Below are 17,910 nucleotides of genomic sequence, written 5' to 3'. Positions count from 1 at the left end.
CAACATGTTGAGCCTAGATGTTGTTTGTTTTTTTTTACTTTAGAAACCTTTTCAAATCAGTTCATTCTATATCATTAGATTGATAATACAGTAATCCCTTGTTTAATGGCTTCCAGACACGACTGTGATAAGTGAATTTCTATAAAGTAGGATTCCTTACTTATAAATGGAATATTTTTGGAGTTAGAGCATAGAAAACCTGTTTACGACCATCTAAATATATTTTTTTAACATTCTTAGAGCCCTCTAGACATGAACTAACACTCCTAGTCACCTTTACTCTCATATTACCCAATAAAGTAGACAGAATAAGTAAATAAGTCATTTAAGATGTAAATAAAACTTGTATTTTTTTGTGTGTTGCTGTAAAAATATGTAAAATTTGCTTAAATATGCTTTTTTTTTTTTTTACCTAATATTAGGGTGTACTCAACCACGAAACAGCATGATTTATTATTACATTTTTGGAATAACCTTGATCGCGTGACGCTGCGACATTCGAAGCCCAAAGTGGTGATGATATTTCTATGGTATATGTTTTCATTAGATTTTACTTTTTCATTCGTCAGTTTAAATGACCAAAAAGTGTACGAAAATGACATTTCATACCTGAAGTCTACGTCAAAATCTGTGTTTTTTTTTAATGCATTTACAGGCTTCAGCGTGAGAGAGCAGGCACCTGCACCGAGAGCACCAGAACCCGTGTCACAGGGAGACCCAGGTATCAGGGGTGGGGCGAAATACAAAACGAAACCAGGGTATTATCATTGTTCAATACAACTGACATGTCAAATATATGTAAGACTTTCGTGACAGAGCGTTTCCCTATCAGTCACACAAATGTAGTTGCTTTTGTTTGCTGTGTATGCTGTATATTATGTGAAACTATTGTTATTATGGACGATACCGAATTTGAATGGAAGTCACCCCACCTTATCGCTTTTCAGCTGTTTTTCAACAAAATGTCCTTCCCTTAGACTGCAAGGTTGACTTGGTCTTCCTGATGGACGGGAGCTGGAGCATTGGGAAGCGTCGTTTTAAGATCCAGAAGGACTTCCTGGCTGAGGTGGCTCAGGTCATCAACGTCGGTGTGGCTGGACCCATGATGGGCGTCATCCAATATGGGTCAGCTCTCGTCTCTCCTGTCATAAAGAGACCTTTTCAGATAAAACGAAATCTAAAGTGAGCGTGTGTGGTGTGCAGGGATGACCCTGTGACTGAGATCAGCCTAAAGAGCTACTCGAACTCCAAAGACGTGAAAACGAGCATCGCTAAGATTGTGCAGAAGGGAGGCCTCTCCAATGTGGGTGAGTGCCAGCTGCTGCACACAAAGTGTGAAAGTGTTATTGTTTTTTTTTTATAAGCCAGGCGCATTTTCACATGCAAGGATAGAATTAGAGCTAAATTTGTTGCGAGATGCTGTTTGCTAAATTACAGTCCTGCGTCTGTAAACTGTGTTTTTCTTTGCCTCAGAAAGAAACGCTTTCTGCCAACTTGGGGAGAAGGTTGGGGGTTAGACAGAGGGGTGGTCTTGAGTGAACGTGGCATGTGTCCACTACCACATGTGGCTTTTCGGTCAGCTTTAAATGTTGCACACTGATACAAATAGCATTGTTTATGTTTGCTCACTCTCTAATCATGCAACAGTGTGAGACGTTATAAAAGTCACTAACAGAGCGCCCCCTGTTCTGCCATTTTTAGACTAGCACGCAGCCTTTGACATGGCAAATGACAGGATAACATGAGCTGTATAGTTTATAGACACACTAGTGTGTGCTTGTATAAAAGATATGCATGTGATTATAGTTGTTATGTCTCATATATGGTGGGTGCATGCATAATGGGCAGGAAACATTGGCAACACTCCCAAACCTCAAGTATTTGATAAACTGAGAGCTTATTTTAGCTAAGCCCCGAGCAACTTGATAGGTTGTTTTTCATTTCAAGTCCCTTGCTATAAATCTATAGTTCTTTTTATTCATTGCCTTGGAAACTCATTCATACCTGTTGTCTACCATCGTGTTGCTGCCCCCTTGCGTTTAAACAGGGAAGGCCCTCTCCTACATCAACAAGTTCTACTTCAGTGATGCCAACGGGAACCGAGGAGGAGCTCCCAACGTGGCGGTGGTGCTGGTGGACGGCTGGCCCACAGACAAGGTGGAGGAGGCGTCCCGGCTGGCGAGGGAGTCCGGCATCAACATCTTTTTTGTCACCATTGAGGGTGCCGATGACAACGAAAAGCAAAACCTGGTTGAGGCCAATTTTGTGGACAAGGTACGACACATTAAGGGTCATGTTTGGCGTGGTTCAAGCGAACTTTGCTGCTTTTGCTGGTTTGTTTGGTCAAATGTTTGTCACCAAACCAGAAGCTGGTGCAGTTTGGTTCACTTGAGCTCAAGTGTGAAGTCAGTGTATTAATACAGCACCAATCCACATCAGAAGTTATCTCAAGGCAGGTCTGGAGGCACGCTCCTCATACGTTAACGCAGGGGTGTCAAATTCAGCTTACCTGAGGACTGCTGGAGGAGTCCGGGTGAGGCTGGGCTGCATCAAGTACTCCACAAAAAAAGGGTTTCAAGTGTTCAAAAACATATAAAACATTAAAAACATAACAATCTATTGTAACGCCGCTGGGACTGCTTCCGGCCTCCCAGCATGCTTTGCGGCACTTGCTTTCTAAAACGTTGCTAAGGTTGTGTGTTTAGAATGAAAGTTATTGTTGTATTCTATTATTATTTTTTCACTTCCGATCCGATATTACAACCTTGAATATCGTCCAAAAATGATATCAATCAGCACGAATCATAGATACTTTTATGACTTATTTTTGTAGTGTGGAATGTTGGAAAAAGCTTGCTGGAGTGATATTACTGAAACAGAGAACAATCAGCAACAGTAGCTATGAGAAAAACTGACCCATTTACTTCTTTAAGGATCTGGGGTGCAGTTTTATCCACAATGTAGTGGCAGCTGGGCATAATATAGCGAGGTTCGAGGTGCTCAGTTAAGCGTTTAAATGCGACTTTACTCACCACCGACAGGAGCTGGTCATCGTTTCTATTGTAGTTAATGACTTCTTGGCTTCCCGTGGGAGTTTCCCATACCTCGCGGCTTCAAATGCGCGCTGAGTTTGGCCGTATTAAACTTCCCCGGCAAAACTTGTGCACGACAGGTGTTGCACTCAGCTGCAACGTCTTTTTCGGACTTTAACAAAAAATCCACCTCTCATTATTCTCAAAGAACATGTCGTGTCTCTTGTCTACGTGTCTTGTGGTGCTGCAGGCTGTGTGTCGCACAAACGGCTTCTTCTCCATGCCCGTGTCCAGCTGGTTCGCGCTGAGAAAAGCCTTGCAGCCTCTGGTGAAGCGAGTGTGCGACACGGACCGACTGGTGTGCAGCAAAACTTGCCTCAACGCCAACGACATCGCCTTCGTCATCGATGGCTCCAGCAGCGTGGGTACGGGCAACTTCCGGACCGTGCTGCAGTTCGTGGCCAACATCACACGAGAGTTCGAGATCTCAGACACGGACACGCGAGTGGGCGCCGTGCAGTACACCTACGAGCAGAGGCTGGAGTTCGCCTTCGGTCAGCACAACAGCAAGGCCGAGCTGCTCAACGCCATCAAACGCATCAACTACTGGAGCGGAGGGACCAGCACGGGAGCAGCCATCACCTACGCCGCAGAGCAACTCTTCAGCAAGTCCAAACCCAACAAACGCAAGATTATGATCGTAATCACGGATGGACGCTCCTACGATGATGTCAGAGCACCAGCGCTGGCGGTCCATAGTCAAGGTGAAGACTTGCCTTTCATTTTACGCTTTTCAGCCGTCCCAAAGAACACCGGTCCTTGTAAAGTGGACCACGGAGTGAGCTAACCAAAGAGGTTTGGCTTTGCTTTTACTTTGCAAAGTTCAGTGTGAGGTCAGCGCCATGTATGATGGGCCATCGGGCTACAAATGGCAGTAATAGGACACATCTACTGGGACGTTCTCACATTGCGCAGGTTAAGGCAATCCAGGAGACGAACTTATGGACAATTTAGAGCAGGGCTGTTCAAAGTGCGGCCCTCTGCTGTTGTTTTTCATATTAAAATCATCAATGATTAAAATTAGTAGTAATTTGACAAGAATAAAGTCAAAGTATCAAGACAAAAAAGATGTAATCTAATGAGAAAAAGCTGTAATTTTACGACAATAATATTTTGTGAAAAAAATAACAATTTTAGGAGCATAAAGTTTTAAGTTATTTTTTTAAATAAATACTATAATGATAAACAATCAAAATAAAATTGTAATTTTTGGAAAATTAGACAATAAAAAATATGGGAATAAAGTCATGATATTCCAAGAAGAACGTTTACAAGAAGAAAGTTGAAAAAGTTGGAAAGTTAAGAAAAACTGTTGTAATTTTATGAGAATAAAGTGAAAATATTAAGAGAAAAAATGTTGCAATATTACGAGAATAAACTAATATTATAATGAAAAAATAATGTCATAGTAGCACAGAGTTTAAATACTAAAGAAAAAATGTTTTTTTTTTAAGTTGTAATATTATGACAAACAAACAAAACAAAATAAAGTTGTAATATTTGGAAAATTACGTCGGGAGAAAGTTCTATTCTATTCTATTCTATTCTAAGTTCTATTATGGGAATAAAGCCATAATATTACGAGATGAAAATATATGTAGATTATTTAAGAAGAAAGGTGAAATATTTGGAAAATAAAAAAAAAAAAACAGCAAAAATGGGGGGGACCTATATCACAAAGCTGAGATGCAGTTTTTCTCAATAAATGACATGTTTGGTATTATTGTTGCCTTTGGCTTAGTGTGTGTTATTGTGGAGTTGTTATTGTCGACTTCCAGCTGCATCCAGTCTTTGAGTTCTAGCTTTGATTTCCTTGTAATGAAGATGAATTCATCTTCAATATTTGTCCAGTTCCTCCATGTCCTTGACAACAAGTACTTTGGCTTCCTCCGGTCCTCCGTGTACCTTGCTGTAGTTTCGTTTTTAGACCGCGGGAGGAAGTTTTGAAGTAGCCTGCCTGTGTGTGTGTGTGTAACCATTTTTCCTCATCCTGTGCTGCAGGCGTCATCGCCTACTCCATCGGCATCGCCTGGGCCGCCCAGGACGAGCTGGAGTACATCGCCACCGACCCCGACAAGGAGCACTCCTTCTTTGTGGACGAGTTTGACAACCTGTACAAATTTGTGCCCAAGATCGTCCAAAACATCTGCCACGAGTTCAACTCCCAGCCCAGAAACTGAGGACGGGTGTAACAGGGGTCCAGGCGTCCTGGTCCTGGGCCGTCCTAACGGAACACTGACTGTAAATTTACTCTTTCTGTTGGCCAGATGTGCCACGTTGGCTGCAGCTCCCCGTATTTGAACAGGGAGGGATGTTCATTTAGGCGGGGATCGGGGGGTTTCGACAGAACAAATCTTTGAGAATCAGTGTTTGTTCCCAAATCTAGCAGTGGTGCTGATGAGAAAGAGACTGAGTGATGTTTGTCATATGTGCTCGTAGGTCTTTGGTGTGAATAAGAGCGCTAATCCTCTTAGTGGCTCGAAATGTTCCACCGCTCTCTAGTCACCTTTTATGAACCGTAACAGTCCAAATCCGGGGCGTCCGTTTGCAGCCCACGCCACATTCTAAAAATATCATTTAACAATAAAACAACAACAGCAAAAATGGAAAAAGAATACAGGAATAAATCCAAATATTAACAGGAAAAAGCTCTAACTCAACAAGAAATAGTTGTAACTTTATGAGAAAGTAACATCATTTTAGCAGCATCAAGTTCAAATGTTAAAGAAAAAAGACTTTTTAAAAGTTGTTATGAAAAGCAAACAAAACAACAAATACGGTTGTTATTTTTGGAAAATTAGGTTGCAGACAAAGTGATAACGTATATAAAGTCAAAATATCATGGAATAATAGTTTATAATAACGAGAAGAAAATTGACACGAAAGTTTAAATAGTTGGGAAAGTTAAATTTAAAAAAACAACAACAACATACGAAATGAAACACAGTTGTCATTTTATGAGAATAAAGTTCAAATTTTAAGAGAATAAAGTCGCGTTCAACCGAGAAAAAAAGTCAAAATTTTACAAGAATGAACCGGTAGTATGAAAAATAAACAATATGAAAAATAATGTCATTCTCGTAGCATTGAGTTGAAATATTGAAGAAAAAAATCAAGAATATATATTTTTTAAAGTTGTCATATTATGAGAAAAAAACAAAGCAAAAAAACCCAAAATATTATACATTTTTTGAAAATTAGGTTGGGGAAAAAGTGACATTATGGGAATAAAGTCATAATATTATGAGAAGAACATTTACAAAGATGATTTATGAAGAACAAATTTAAACAAAACAGCTTAAATGGGGAAAAAAGAGCAAAGACCAAAGTTCCTACTAATAATACGCTTTTCCACCTATATCACAACGCTGACATGCAGTTTTTCTTGATATCTATATAACTTCTTAGCATATCTACATGCGTTTGCTTTGCAAAATATCAAAGTGGCCCTTGCATCCTTTCATTTTTTAGTATGTTGCCCTCAGTAAAAAAGGTTTGGACACTCCTGCTCCTAATGCTTTTTTTTTTATTATTATAACCAAGATCAGCTATAGTGCATATACAAAAAAATAATTCAGTCCTCCTGGCTTCATCCAAACACAACAATTTGCATTCTTCTTTCGGTATTTTTTCTTTGACAAAATAAACTCTTTCTTTACGACCTGTAAAGCCAAGAAGATTGCGATTTGTGTCCACAATAACAAAGTGGCTTTTTTTTTTATATACACTCAGAAAAAACACTTACAACTACAGCATACCTTTTATCCTGTATGCCAGGGTATCTGTGGGGCCTTAAAATGTCTAAAATTCTCTTAAAATCTCAAAGAAATTTGAAATTTTGAAAGGCCTTAAAAATGTATTAACATTACTTGTATTTAAAACGAATGTATAAACTTCAGCCTTGTTTCTAAATGTTTTGATTTTTGAGGATGCAGTAACATAGCTACAACATAACAGAACTACGTAACAGAACTGAAGTACCTGGGCAGTATGGATGTGAAAAGGGTCTTAAATTATATTCAAACCCTAATGAGGAAGAAGCGGTAAAGAAAATGGATGGATGGATGGATGATCTTTTAAAAACTCCTACATTTGACTGGTTGACACCTGCAGAGACTCTTGTATGTAAAATGCTAATGCACCTCCCAATTGTACTACCAACAGCACAAATCATTTGTGATTCATCATAAAAGTTGGTCACATCACATATTTGTACAGCTGCTTGTTGCTAGGCAGAGTTGGTACAACTCAATTATAACTGCACTATAGGCCCGTGGGGGGGAAGCTTATGAATCATGTTCATTTTTTTTTTGTCAGTGTGAAATATAAAATACTGCATAGTGAAGAAAAACAGTGCCCTCTGGAGGGACAAGCCTCTCACGGACAAAATTAATTCAGAATATAAACCACAATTTAACTGCAGTAATCCCCACTTCATAATTCGAATTTTGCGGTTCCCCTTTATGACAGGTTTTCAGTAATGACACAAAACATCGACATTACTTTACATTACATTACCTTAACATGGCATGAAGTCAGCGATGGCGTGTCCGACATGATAAGAGTGAAGAATAGGTTCCCCCATTCCGTGTGGAAGTTTTTGGCTTCTTAAGTTTAGAAGAAATAAATTCGAGGCTAACTCGCTAGCTTGCTAGCTAACTAGTGGCCGTCTGGAGTCCCTGCAGCATACGAACTGAACAACGTGTTGTAAACAAACAATAATAGGAGTGTAAAGTTGACTATATGGGCGTTATTTCATGTCTGCTGGGCTCTAATAATGTTAAACACCATATTTAGAAAGTCTTAAAAAGGTTTTCTATGCTCTAAGTACGAAAGTATTGCATTTATTAACATTGAATCCTATTAGGAAATTCATTTTTCAAGGTGGGGTCAGCAATCAGTTACACGCCAAAACGAGGGAAGACTGTAAATGGTTTTTTTCCCCTTAAGCTGCTGCTCCTCCATGAAACCCCTGAGCCAAGCTGTCCTCGAACTACACAGATGATCGTCTATATTGTCTGTGAAGCATTACTAAGTAACTTCCTGTTCATGATAAGTGGTGGGACCAACATGGCTGACCAATGTAAAGCAACCTTATTGGGATGTGAAATGTACAATTACACACACGTGACACTTCCTCTTGTGGCTTCTTCCATTATGCTACTTTTATATCAAGCTCTGTAAAGTGAGTGTTTTTTTTGGTTTTTTTTGCTCTGAGTGGTGCGTTTTCTTCCTAATAGGAGAGATTTGTCAGTAGGGAGTGTGTGTGGGTTCCTTGCACACTACGGTTCTTGTGTTGCTGCGTTGGCATGAGTGGTTGTTGGAATGAGGCTCGTGTGCACTGCATGACATTTCTTTCACAGTGCAGAGTATTTATGATCTTCTCCAAGTTAAGTCATATTTGTACATATTCATATCTAACAATGATCTCTTTTTTTCCCAATTTTTGATAAAATAAAGACAACCTGACAGAGTTGTTTCCTCAGTGTGTGCATGACCAAAATGACTGACACTCGAGCCCAGTTGATAGCTTACAGCAGGTTTTATTTTGAGCATTGCTTTGATTTACAAACCAGTGACTGAGAAAATGGCTCGTTTGATGCTGCACTCTTCATCAATTTGATTCGTCTCTCCTCACAGTTACAGTAGGATTAGAACTTGCAGGTCGTTTCACCTCACACCGCGTTATATGGTGAATGTATTATTTGAGAGAGTCTTAAGTACTGCACTAAGTTCCTGCTAAACACTGGACTACTGTCAATAGCCGGACATGACACATCACGTTGTAATCGAGCATGTCCACACAGCTGGGAGGGGGGACTACAAACAGTAAAAGCCATTCAATTGGAACAAGAGCAAACTGGCCAAGATCAATGAGTTATTCCTAAAATGGACATCAATAACCAAGTTTTTAATTGTAATAGGATAACCAAAAATGGTTTACTTTAGACACAAATGTTTGTACGTTAATCTTACTTGTCAAGTGTACAATAATCTACCAAACAGACAATATAGTGTATCTGCTCTGTGTCACTCTACCAGCTTTGCTGTGAAATGCACAAAACCGATTCCCCAAATACATTTATCAAAAAGGAGCACTCAAACTCACACTGCACAGTTAATTTTAAGACTGAATATATATTTTGTCTATTATAAGCATTTGTCATTTTACACCCGATGTTAAAATCAGCAACCAGATTCGTTTGTCTGCCGTCCCCCTCCCTCCCCGTTCCCCCAAAACAAGCTTGTTAAAAGAACATTACCGAGGCCTTTTAAAGCAAAGGCACATTTGTCAACAAGTGTTTTCAAAAGGAAAATAAAAGGCAGACCAGCAAGCAGAGTCGGTCGGGGAAGCGAAGGAGAAAACAGAACCTAAGGGGTGTGTCTGATGAGGGAAAGGCCTGAGGGCTGTGGGCTGAAGTTGAGGAGCAGAAGCCCGGCTTGAAACCTTCTTTTTCTACTCCACATACTTTCTTTCACACTTGTCCTGAGCCTCCTTGCTGTGGAGGTGAAGTCCGTAGTTGCTGCTGGGCGCTGTGAGCGGTCACACCCAGGCCTGCCTGGATGCTAGATGGGGGGGCAGGAGGACAGTTCTCCACTCGACTGGCCTCCCAGCCCGACCTTCACGTGGTCAGCCCTGGCCTGTTTGCAGCTACATAGTCTGACAGGAAACCAGAGGGCGCTGTGGGGTGGAATTGGACCCGTGCCTGTAGGTCTCTTCCCCTCCTGTGCCTCTATTGGTCCCTGATCACGGGAGGCGGAGTCGGGGGAGGGGGCTACGGGGAGAGACGCCGCGCTGCGTCATACAAACACCTTTGCGAGAGCGTCCGCCCCGGCGCTGGCGATGTAGCATTTTGACGGATGAAAAGCCACATCATGAATGGACTCCTCAAACTTCTTTCTGTGAGCCGTGAACTCCTGAATGCAGGTTTTACTCTCCAGGTTCCACAGGCGGATGGAACAGTCGTGACCTGCAAAGTGGATAAAGTGAGTGTGTCAGTGTGCAACACTTACTTTATTACTTACTTCCATTTTATTTATGCCTGTTTTACTCTGCATGCTGCGCTGCTACTGCTGCTACTGTCTGGTACACTTCTACTGCTTACAGTGTTGCTGCGACTGGAGCCTTCTTTTTTTTTATGAGGGATTGTTTTGCCTGTTGCGAAATAAGTCAAGCCTGCAATAAAAGCCTGTTGTTCCGGCAATCAAGTCTGATGTGTGTGTCTCACCGAACATTAGTGACACCTAGTGACCAGTGTAAAATACTACATATCTTGGCATCTTCTGAATGCCTTATATTTGCATTTGACTTAATTTTGGCATTTTTATGCTTGAAAATGCTTAATTTACGCAAAAAATACATTAAAAATGGCTTCAATATGCGCTTAAAAAAAAATAAAATTTACTAATAATAGGCCACATTCAACCCTGAAACAGTATCATTTTTCAATTAATTTATTTTTGAAAAACTGAGAGCGAAGCTGCAAAATTGGAACCGCTAAGTGGCGAGGGATGACTTTATATACGTACTGACTTGAATATAAGACATATATAATATTTTTTCCACTACAAAAAAAGTTCAAATTCATACATGCAAACAGCCGGTGCCCCACATCAGAGCTTTTTTTTCCCCCTTTCACTCCCACACCAGTAGTTATTTCAGTAATCTTTTCATTTAGTCTTTTCTTGTCTGTGATTGTGTCTTAAAAAATGTTTTTCCACCCACCAAAAAAGAGAGAGGTGTCGTCTTATTTTCAGCAGTCATCGTATATTAGGATCATTACGGTATTACAGTGTTTTATTTTAACCAAGCATAATTATTTAACTGTGGAAAAACTGAATTCAACAAACAAACAAACATGAAAACCCTTCTTTTGTCCTTCCAGGTAAATTTCTGCTCATATATTTGGTTGTTACTCCTTATGGAATGATTTTTCCCCAAAACTTTTTTTCCATGAAAAATCATCAAAGTCATTTTAAAATGTGTTGATAGGTTAACCAGGCAACAAAGGGAACTTTACATAACATATTAATATTCATTTGGTACTTAATTTCTTTTTAAATGACTAATATTACGTACCTGTATATTTAAGCCTGAACTTTAAAAAAACATCCCCAGCCCCTAACATTTATTATATGGAAAATAACTCAATATATGTCTATTTTTCAAGACATAAACATTGACATCATCTAATCAAATGGACATTTAAAAAGGTTAAATAATAACAATCATTACATATTTGCTATTTTTGATGATGACTGAATAGGACTGAAATAAACATATTAAATATTTTGCTTTTCCAAACATACGGCCAGAAAGGATTGCAATGGTGTAGAACTGCACTGTTTGTATTTTAGTGTGTGCCCCTCTCATGTAGCTTTGGCCAATGAGTGTATGCCACCTGTGTGAGAATACGTCTGTCAGCTGCAGGTTAATACACTTACTGCCCGACATGAGATAGAGTCCATTTGGGTCCACAGCTAAGCTGGTGACAGCATCCAAGTGGGCCACCATTGAGTGGATCAGCTTGCCAGTGTTATTGTCAAAAAACTTGATGTGTCGGTCCTCCTGGGCTGTGATGGTGATGGGGAGGGTGGGGTGGCTGAGGATCTTGTTGATGTGAGTGGGAGGACCTAGTTAACAACAGAAGGGCATATTAGACAAAGAACAGACACAATTGATGTAGAAACTACTAGAAATACACGATATAGACAAGACTCACTTTTTAATTAATCAATCAATCAATCAATCAATCTATCTATCAGATGTCATTAAACCTCAAGACAAAACCTAAAGACAACATATGCTGGAACGTTGTCCAACAAAGCAATCAAGTTCTGATGTGTTTATGTCAAATAAAAATACTTACCGGTTGTGAAAGGAAATGACAACAAATGTCTTCAACACTTCATCAAAAATCAAGGAAACATGATCTCAAATGCTGTTGAAGCACACAAAATGTGTCCAAATAAAACTGCTTCAAAACCATACAAATAAGGACGACAATGCAATATGATCCATCTCCTACTCAAATACTCATCTTAGTAAAGAGTTATTTATTCATCTCCAAGTCTACCTTGCTCTGCATTGGACTCCAGACTGAGGACCTGCTGACGCGTCTCCATGTTGAAGAGGCCGATCTCGCCGCTAGTGAAGGATGTAACCAGGTGAGCTGGTTCGCTGCACACCAGATCCACGGAAGAGGGAACTCCCAGCTCTGATGGAAACACAAGCACACATTGGTTACACAAAAGTGCATAGCACGTTATGAGCCAAGATTCAAACGATTACTTTTATTTTCATTGAATACTGCAAGGGCAGGAGAAGTGCTGTTGGCGTCCCACAGTCTCACAGTCCCATCAGCTGAGCAGGAAAGGAGGCGCTGGTGTGCGCTGCTGTACACCAAGCCCCAAACTGAGTCGGTGTGTCCACACAGCTCCCCACGCAGCACTGATGAATCTGTCACACACCAGTACTCCATTAAACTGAATGGTTCTCATTTTACCAGAAAAGGTGAGAGCATTACCATAGGAGTCATAGGGGTCAATGTTGGGATTGGGCATGTTCCAACATTGGATGGTGCCATCCACTCCTCCACTGAAACACTGCTCCCCACTGCTGCTCATGACCACACTCAGTACAGCTCCCCTGTGGGTTCAAGTATAATAGTCTTTTAAAACGCTTGTCTGTTAAACAACACAAAAATGTTGTCATTAGTTAGCAGTGTTTGTACCTGTGCGCCCTGAAGGTGTAGATCGGCTCCACATCTAAAGACGTGCTCCTGTGGACACAGTTCTCATTAATCACAAACGCAGAAGGAACACAACACATTGTGTTCACCATCAATTGTATGACATTAGAAGTAGATTAGCAAGGTGATGCATTTGCCTTATGACACCCAAGCAGACTGTGTGTGGGTGGCAAAGATGTACAGTAATCCCTTGCCACTTTGAGCAGCTTCCCTCTATCACGGTAGTTAATAAATGATGTTGTTTCCAGGTTAAAGTTGACCCATTGTTAGTCAAAAAATACACATATTTAAGCAAATTTCACATATTTATACCTAAATTGAACATTTCCAAGCATAAAAATGGCTAAATGAACTAAAATACAAATAGGAGATGTTCAAAGATACTGAGATGATATGTCGTATTCTACACTGGTCAGGTGTCAGTGATGTTACTGTGATGTTTATTGAAACACATAAGCACCAGACTTGATGGCCTGAACAACAGGCTTTTAATGAAAGTTTGAATTATCTCACAAGAGGCACAATAAAATCTTAAAACGGGTTAGTGATGCGGCCATAACCCACGCCAAGCTAAAACTCAGACACCACTTCCTGTCCGCTCTCCCACTTAGCTCCCCTAGCACCGAAACACATTTACAGCAACACACACAAGAACAAGTCTTATTTATGTCTTAAACACCTTATTTTCTCTTGTTATGTCTACTATATTGGGTAATATGGGTGTAAAGGTGACTATAGGGCTATAATTTCATGTCTGTAATACATATTTAGAAGGTTGTAAACAGGCTTTCTATGCTCTAATTACAAATATATTCCATTTATAAATAAGGAATCCTACTTTGCACTTATCATAATCAGGTCTGGACACAAATACCCGCAATATTAAACAAGGGACTACTGTGCTACCAAATGAGTGTAATGAGTGAGAACTATCCTCTAAAGCTAACTGTGTCAACCCAGTGGAAAAATACCATCTTCATGTCGCGAAAGAGCATCATTCCCCAGCATGTCATGCACAATGAGGAATAAAGACAAGCAGAGTGCTTACTTTTTGGCTGGAGTTGTTTTCTGAAGGTTCCACATCTTGAGTGTATGATCCTCCGAGGCAGTGATCAGGACAGGCTCAATGGGGTGGAAGGTCAGGGCACGAATCCCGTCAAAATGGCTCCGGAGAGTAAATTTAGGATTCCAGGTTTTCCTCATGGCATCCTTATTGTTGCCAATCTGAAGAGAGAGTCTCTAGTCAGAACTCACTTTCACTAAGGCTGTGTATGTTTATAGGAAATTCCAATGTTGAAAAGAGAATAAATGAAACTCTTAATTCATTGTTGCTCTCCATTTCTGCCTCTGAAAAATATAGTGTCAGCGTCCACAGATACACTATCAAATCTACAGTTTTCCCCTGATATTGTCTGTCAAAACAGAATTTTGAGATGTTGAATTTTGGCCTTGTGATGTCACTTTCTCTTTAAGCTCTATTCATCACATGCTCAGAAATAGTTCTGCCCAGAATGATAGCCTTGTGGGATTTCAAATCTATTTGGCCCTCCTACTCACATCGTATGCCAGGCTGTCTGCCTCGTTGGCTACAGTGAGCCCAGCCAGCTCGCCAAGGCCCAGCTCACTCTCCATGGCCTCGTCTGAGCCCATAATGAACGACTTCCCTGAGGTGGGCGGGAAGGTCAGTGCCTCCACTGGCAATAAATAGACAGCTAGTGTCATCACATTGGTGCAGACAATTACGGGTAGGCTAAGACACAGCTTGCATGTATATTCCAACATATTCACCTTCATCTGGTCGGCCCCCATCATGCTCGTTGAAGCGCACCACATTTGGCCGTGATTGGGGGGTGGAGGGAGGCTGCATGTGGGACACATCCTCTGCATCCCTAAGGTTAGCCAGCATGTCCTGCAGCTTGGACCGGTTGGGTCCTGTTTAAAGCATACCATCAGGAGTGTCATTAACAAGATACATACATGAAAATGCAGGACAAGAAGAAATATGCCGCATGAAAAAGGAGGGAAAGCAGAACTGATAAGAAATTGGAAAACAATTAGAGATGCAGAAAGGAAATAAGGGACAGAATGGTTAGCAGCAGTGTCAAAAAGGAGCAAAGAGGTTGGGGTTTATCAGTAAATGTGGATGGGAGTTGCTGCATAGGATGTATTTCAAGTCTTTTTGCAACCAAGCCTCTATGCTTTGTCCGTAGATCTCACACTGCCATAATATGGATGAGCTCAAATATCTTAAATGCACCACTGCGTCTACGTCTCTGCTGAGACATATAAAAATGTGTGAATAGCAGCTGCATTCTAAGCACAACAGGATTTAAAAATGAAATAAATTGGGTTAGATTATTTTTATTTTTGTAGGTTTTTTTTAATCACTTTAAAAAGATTAAAAATGCGAATATTGCATCATCTGTGCTGTGACATTTAATTTGGATAATTACGCAGTCTCACTAGCTCTGCTGGATGCAGGAACATACATTAAGTTATACACAGTAACACCGTTTTTTAGCTGTCAGAATACCGTTAAACATAAGGCTGTTGTGAAGTACATTGCAGGTGTCGTAATACCTCGGCTGCACAGATATATTACGTAAATTACATCTCCATGTTTTGGTGGAACGAAAGGACAAGATTTCCTCAACTACTCTTAGGATTAAGGGCCAAGTGGATTGTAAATACAGTGGAACCTCAGTTAGCATTTCAGTTTATGTCAAAAATATATGAAAACATTTTGCCTCTGTTTGCCTACGCTGCCTTGGATGTCGAACAAAGTGGCATGCGTCTTGTCCTGTTATCAATGGACTGTGTGGGTCTAACTGTGTTCGTAAGGTATCTTAATTACAAGACGTGTCTGTTCGCAGCCTGTTCGCATTCTCCCAATAAAACCGGAAGTAGAAACCAGAAGTAGAAGTCATTGTCCCCGAACTCTGACACCCGTCAATGATGTCATCAGTAGGGTCGGGCATCATTTGAATTTGAACGATTCCGGTTCCGATTTAGATTTCAATTCTTCGTTTTGATTCTGGTTCCCACGGATTCTTAAGAGGCAGCTTCATAAAAAAGTTTGCATGGTTTAAATGAGAGTTCTTTTTGGATGAAACGTCTGAACTTCCCCATGATTTTTTTTAATGACATTAACTTTTTATCAACTTTACTATGAATTTGTCACAGATCCATTTCCATGGGAGTACACTTTCACATAAGACGTTTACTTTAAAGGCTCATGACAAAACATTTCCACATATGCTGTTTTTATGTGTTGGTGTGTGTGTGAGATGCTGCAGGCACTAAAACATGCACTAACCTGCGTGCAGAATATCCAACTACTTCTTAAAGGTTTGTCAATGAGCTTTGAGTCTTGTGCTGCCATATTAGCACTAGTATACTTTGCTACCTCAATGTTGGTATAAGCTATTTTTTATGACACCCTTATTTTGTTACCTCAAGTAAACATCACTCTTATTTTGAAGGTCAGAAGTGTGTTATGTAGGTTGACAAAGTCTCTTGACTTTTGCTAAAAGAGACACGCTGTGTACATGAATAAACTTGCATCCTGCAGTCGTGGCTCCCGTCCTTTATTTACACCAAACTTCAACAACATCAACGGGCATCCTGAAACCCTCGGTAACATCGGCATGAGACAGACGGCATTTATTGTTTGACTTCCCTGATTCTGACTGCTAAAAAGAAGTTGGTCGTAGCAGGTCAAAGACGGGGCGTTGCTATTTTTACACCATGTTTACACCGTGTTGAATCATGTTGGTCGTGCATCATCCTTTCCAGATATCACTGTGTTGCAAATGTTACATTGAGCCGACTGCTCTTTTTTAATTTTAAAATAAAGTTAATCCAAACATTCTTCTTCGTTGGTGTTCGTGGCCATTTCTGCCAGTCGGCGGACTGATTATCAAAAATAAAAAAATCGAAAAAAAAAAAAAATTTAACAATCCCAGGAGAATCTGAATGTTAGTCCGGTTCCCATCGATGCTCGAGACTCGATTCCCAACCAAAGTCATCAGTGGTTGACTGTAGTTCTTCGCTAACTAACACAGTTAAGCCACAAGTCTCTGCTTTTCTTATTGATCACGCCTGCAAAATAGCCCACAATGAAGCCAAAGAAAATTGCAAGTGCCGGTATTTCAATAAAAAAAAGGTGAAAAATTCAAGAAATAACTCAAGCCCCATCCATGTGATTCTCTCCTCGCCACTTGCCACTGCTTCCATCCATTCCGAAAATCCATTTTTCAGTCAAGGTAAAAGTGAAGTTAAATGTTTATTTGTCCCTTTCATTTGTCATTTATATGCATTTTGAATTGTTTTCTGCATGTAAAACTATAATTTTTCAATAATAAGTGTTTTCTGTTAACATTTTTAGGTAGCCGGAATGGATTACTTGGGTCTGCATTATTTTATTTATTTATTTTATTTTATTTATTATAAAAATGTATTTGGTTCGAGGCCACATGGTGGCTGAGTTAGCACGTTGACCACACAGTCAGGAGAACGGGAAGACCTGAATTCGAATCTCCACTTGGGCATCTCCGTGTGGCATTTGCATGTTCTCCCCATGCGTGCGTGGGTTTTCTCCGGGTACTCCGGTTTCCTCCCACATTACTAAAACACGCATGTTACGTTAATTGGTGACTCTAAATTGTATTTGTGAGTACGAATGATTGTTTGTCTATATGTGCCCCTGTGGGTGTACCCCTGTTGCCCATAGTCAGCTGGGATAGGCTCCAGCATACCCCTGCAACCCTAATGAGGATAGGCGGCATAGAAAATGGATCGATGGACCCACAGTTGAACAGTCATGATAAAACCACAGCGTGAAGAGCAAAGTGTACTGAAACAAGAAAAGGAAAAGTATCATTGAAGCAAATGAGGGAGGAGTGGATTGGCGTGTCCATTCATTCACAGCAACAAAAAAGCCTATGTTGAAGCAGACCACTATTACTCTGAAGTGTGCGTTTTCCTGAGAGCAGAGGCACTCAGTTGAGCCACTTGTGAAGTTACAACAGCAACAACTGTACACAAGCATCATGGCTGCAGACTAC

At 40.4% G+C, this 17,910-nt stretch overlaps 2 protein-coding genes across 7 annotated transcripts in view; one reads left to right on the top strand and one right to left on the bottom strand.

The window, feature by feature from the left end:
• Positions 1–8,565, top strand: part of vit (vitrin) — a 37,113-nt gene extending 28,548 nt beyond the window's left edge. For all 5 annotated transcript variants that reach the window (XM_054798148.1, XM_054798146.1, XM_054798147.1 and 2 more), the window contains 6 exons: positions 656–721; positions 978–1,125; positions 1,204–1,307; positions 2,048–2,274; positions 3,283–3,796; positions 5,094–8,565. In XM_054798148.1, the coding sequence (XP_054654123.1) occupies positions 656–721; positions 978–1,125; positions 1,204–1,307; positions 2,048–2,274; positions 3,283–3,796; positions 5,094–5,272 (1,238 nt within the window). In that variant the 3' untranslated portion in view covers positions 5,273–8,565. The remainder of the gene's footprint in view (positions 1–655; positions 722–977; positions 1,126–1,203; positions 1,308–2,047; positions 2,275–3,282; positions 3,797–5,093) is intronic.
• LOC129193686 (striatin-like) overlaps positions 8,507–17,910 on the bottom strand; it is a 38,753-nt gene continuing 29,349 nt past the window's right edge. Inside the window, exons 8-16 of one of the 2 annotated variants that reach the window (XM_054798152.1) lie at positions 14,633–14,776; positions 14,402–14,538; positions 13,893–14,068; positions 12,827–12,874; positions 12,620–12,741; positions 12,385–12,552; positions 12,170–12,310; positions 11,538–11,726; positions 8,507–10,063 (exon numbers count right to left, since the gene is read on the bottom strand). In XM_054798152.1, coding sequence (XP_054654127.1) covers positions 9,894–10,063; positions 11,538–11,726; positions 12,170–12,310; positions 12,385–12,552; positions 12,620–12,741; positions 12,827–12,874; positions 13,893–14,068; positions 14,402–14,538; positions 14,633–14,776 — 1,295 coding nt within the window. In that variant the 3' untranslated portion in view covers positions 8,507–9,893. The remainder of the gene's footprint in view (positions 10,064–11,537; positions 11,727–12,169; positions 12,311–12,384; positions 12,553–12,619; positions 12,742–12,826; positions 12,875–13,892; positions 14,069–14,401; positions 14,539–14,632; positions 14,777–17,910) is intronic. The other variant, XM_054798151.1, reaches the window with a different exon arrangement.

This window comes from Dunckerocampus dactyliophorus, chromosome 14 (assembly GCF_027744805.1).
Source record: "Dunckerocampus dactyliophorus isolate RoL2022-P2 chromosome 14, RoL_Ddac_1.1, whole genome shotgun sequence".
Taxonomy (NCBI): domain Eukaryota; kingdom Metazoa; phylum Chordata; class Actinopteri; order Syngnathiformes; family Syngnathidae; genus Dunckerocampus; species Dunckerocampus dactyliophorus.
Note: the sequence above shows the minus strand (reverse complement) of the source record. Positions and strands in the feature narration are given on the sequence as shown.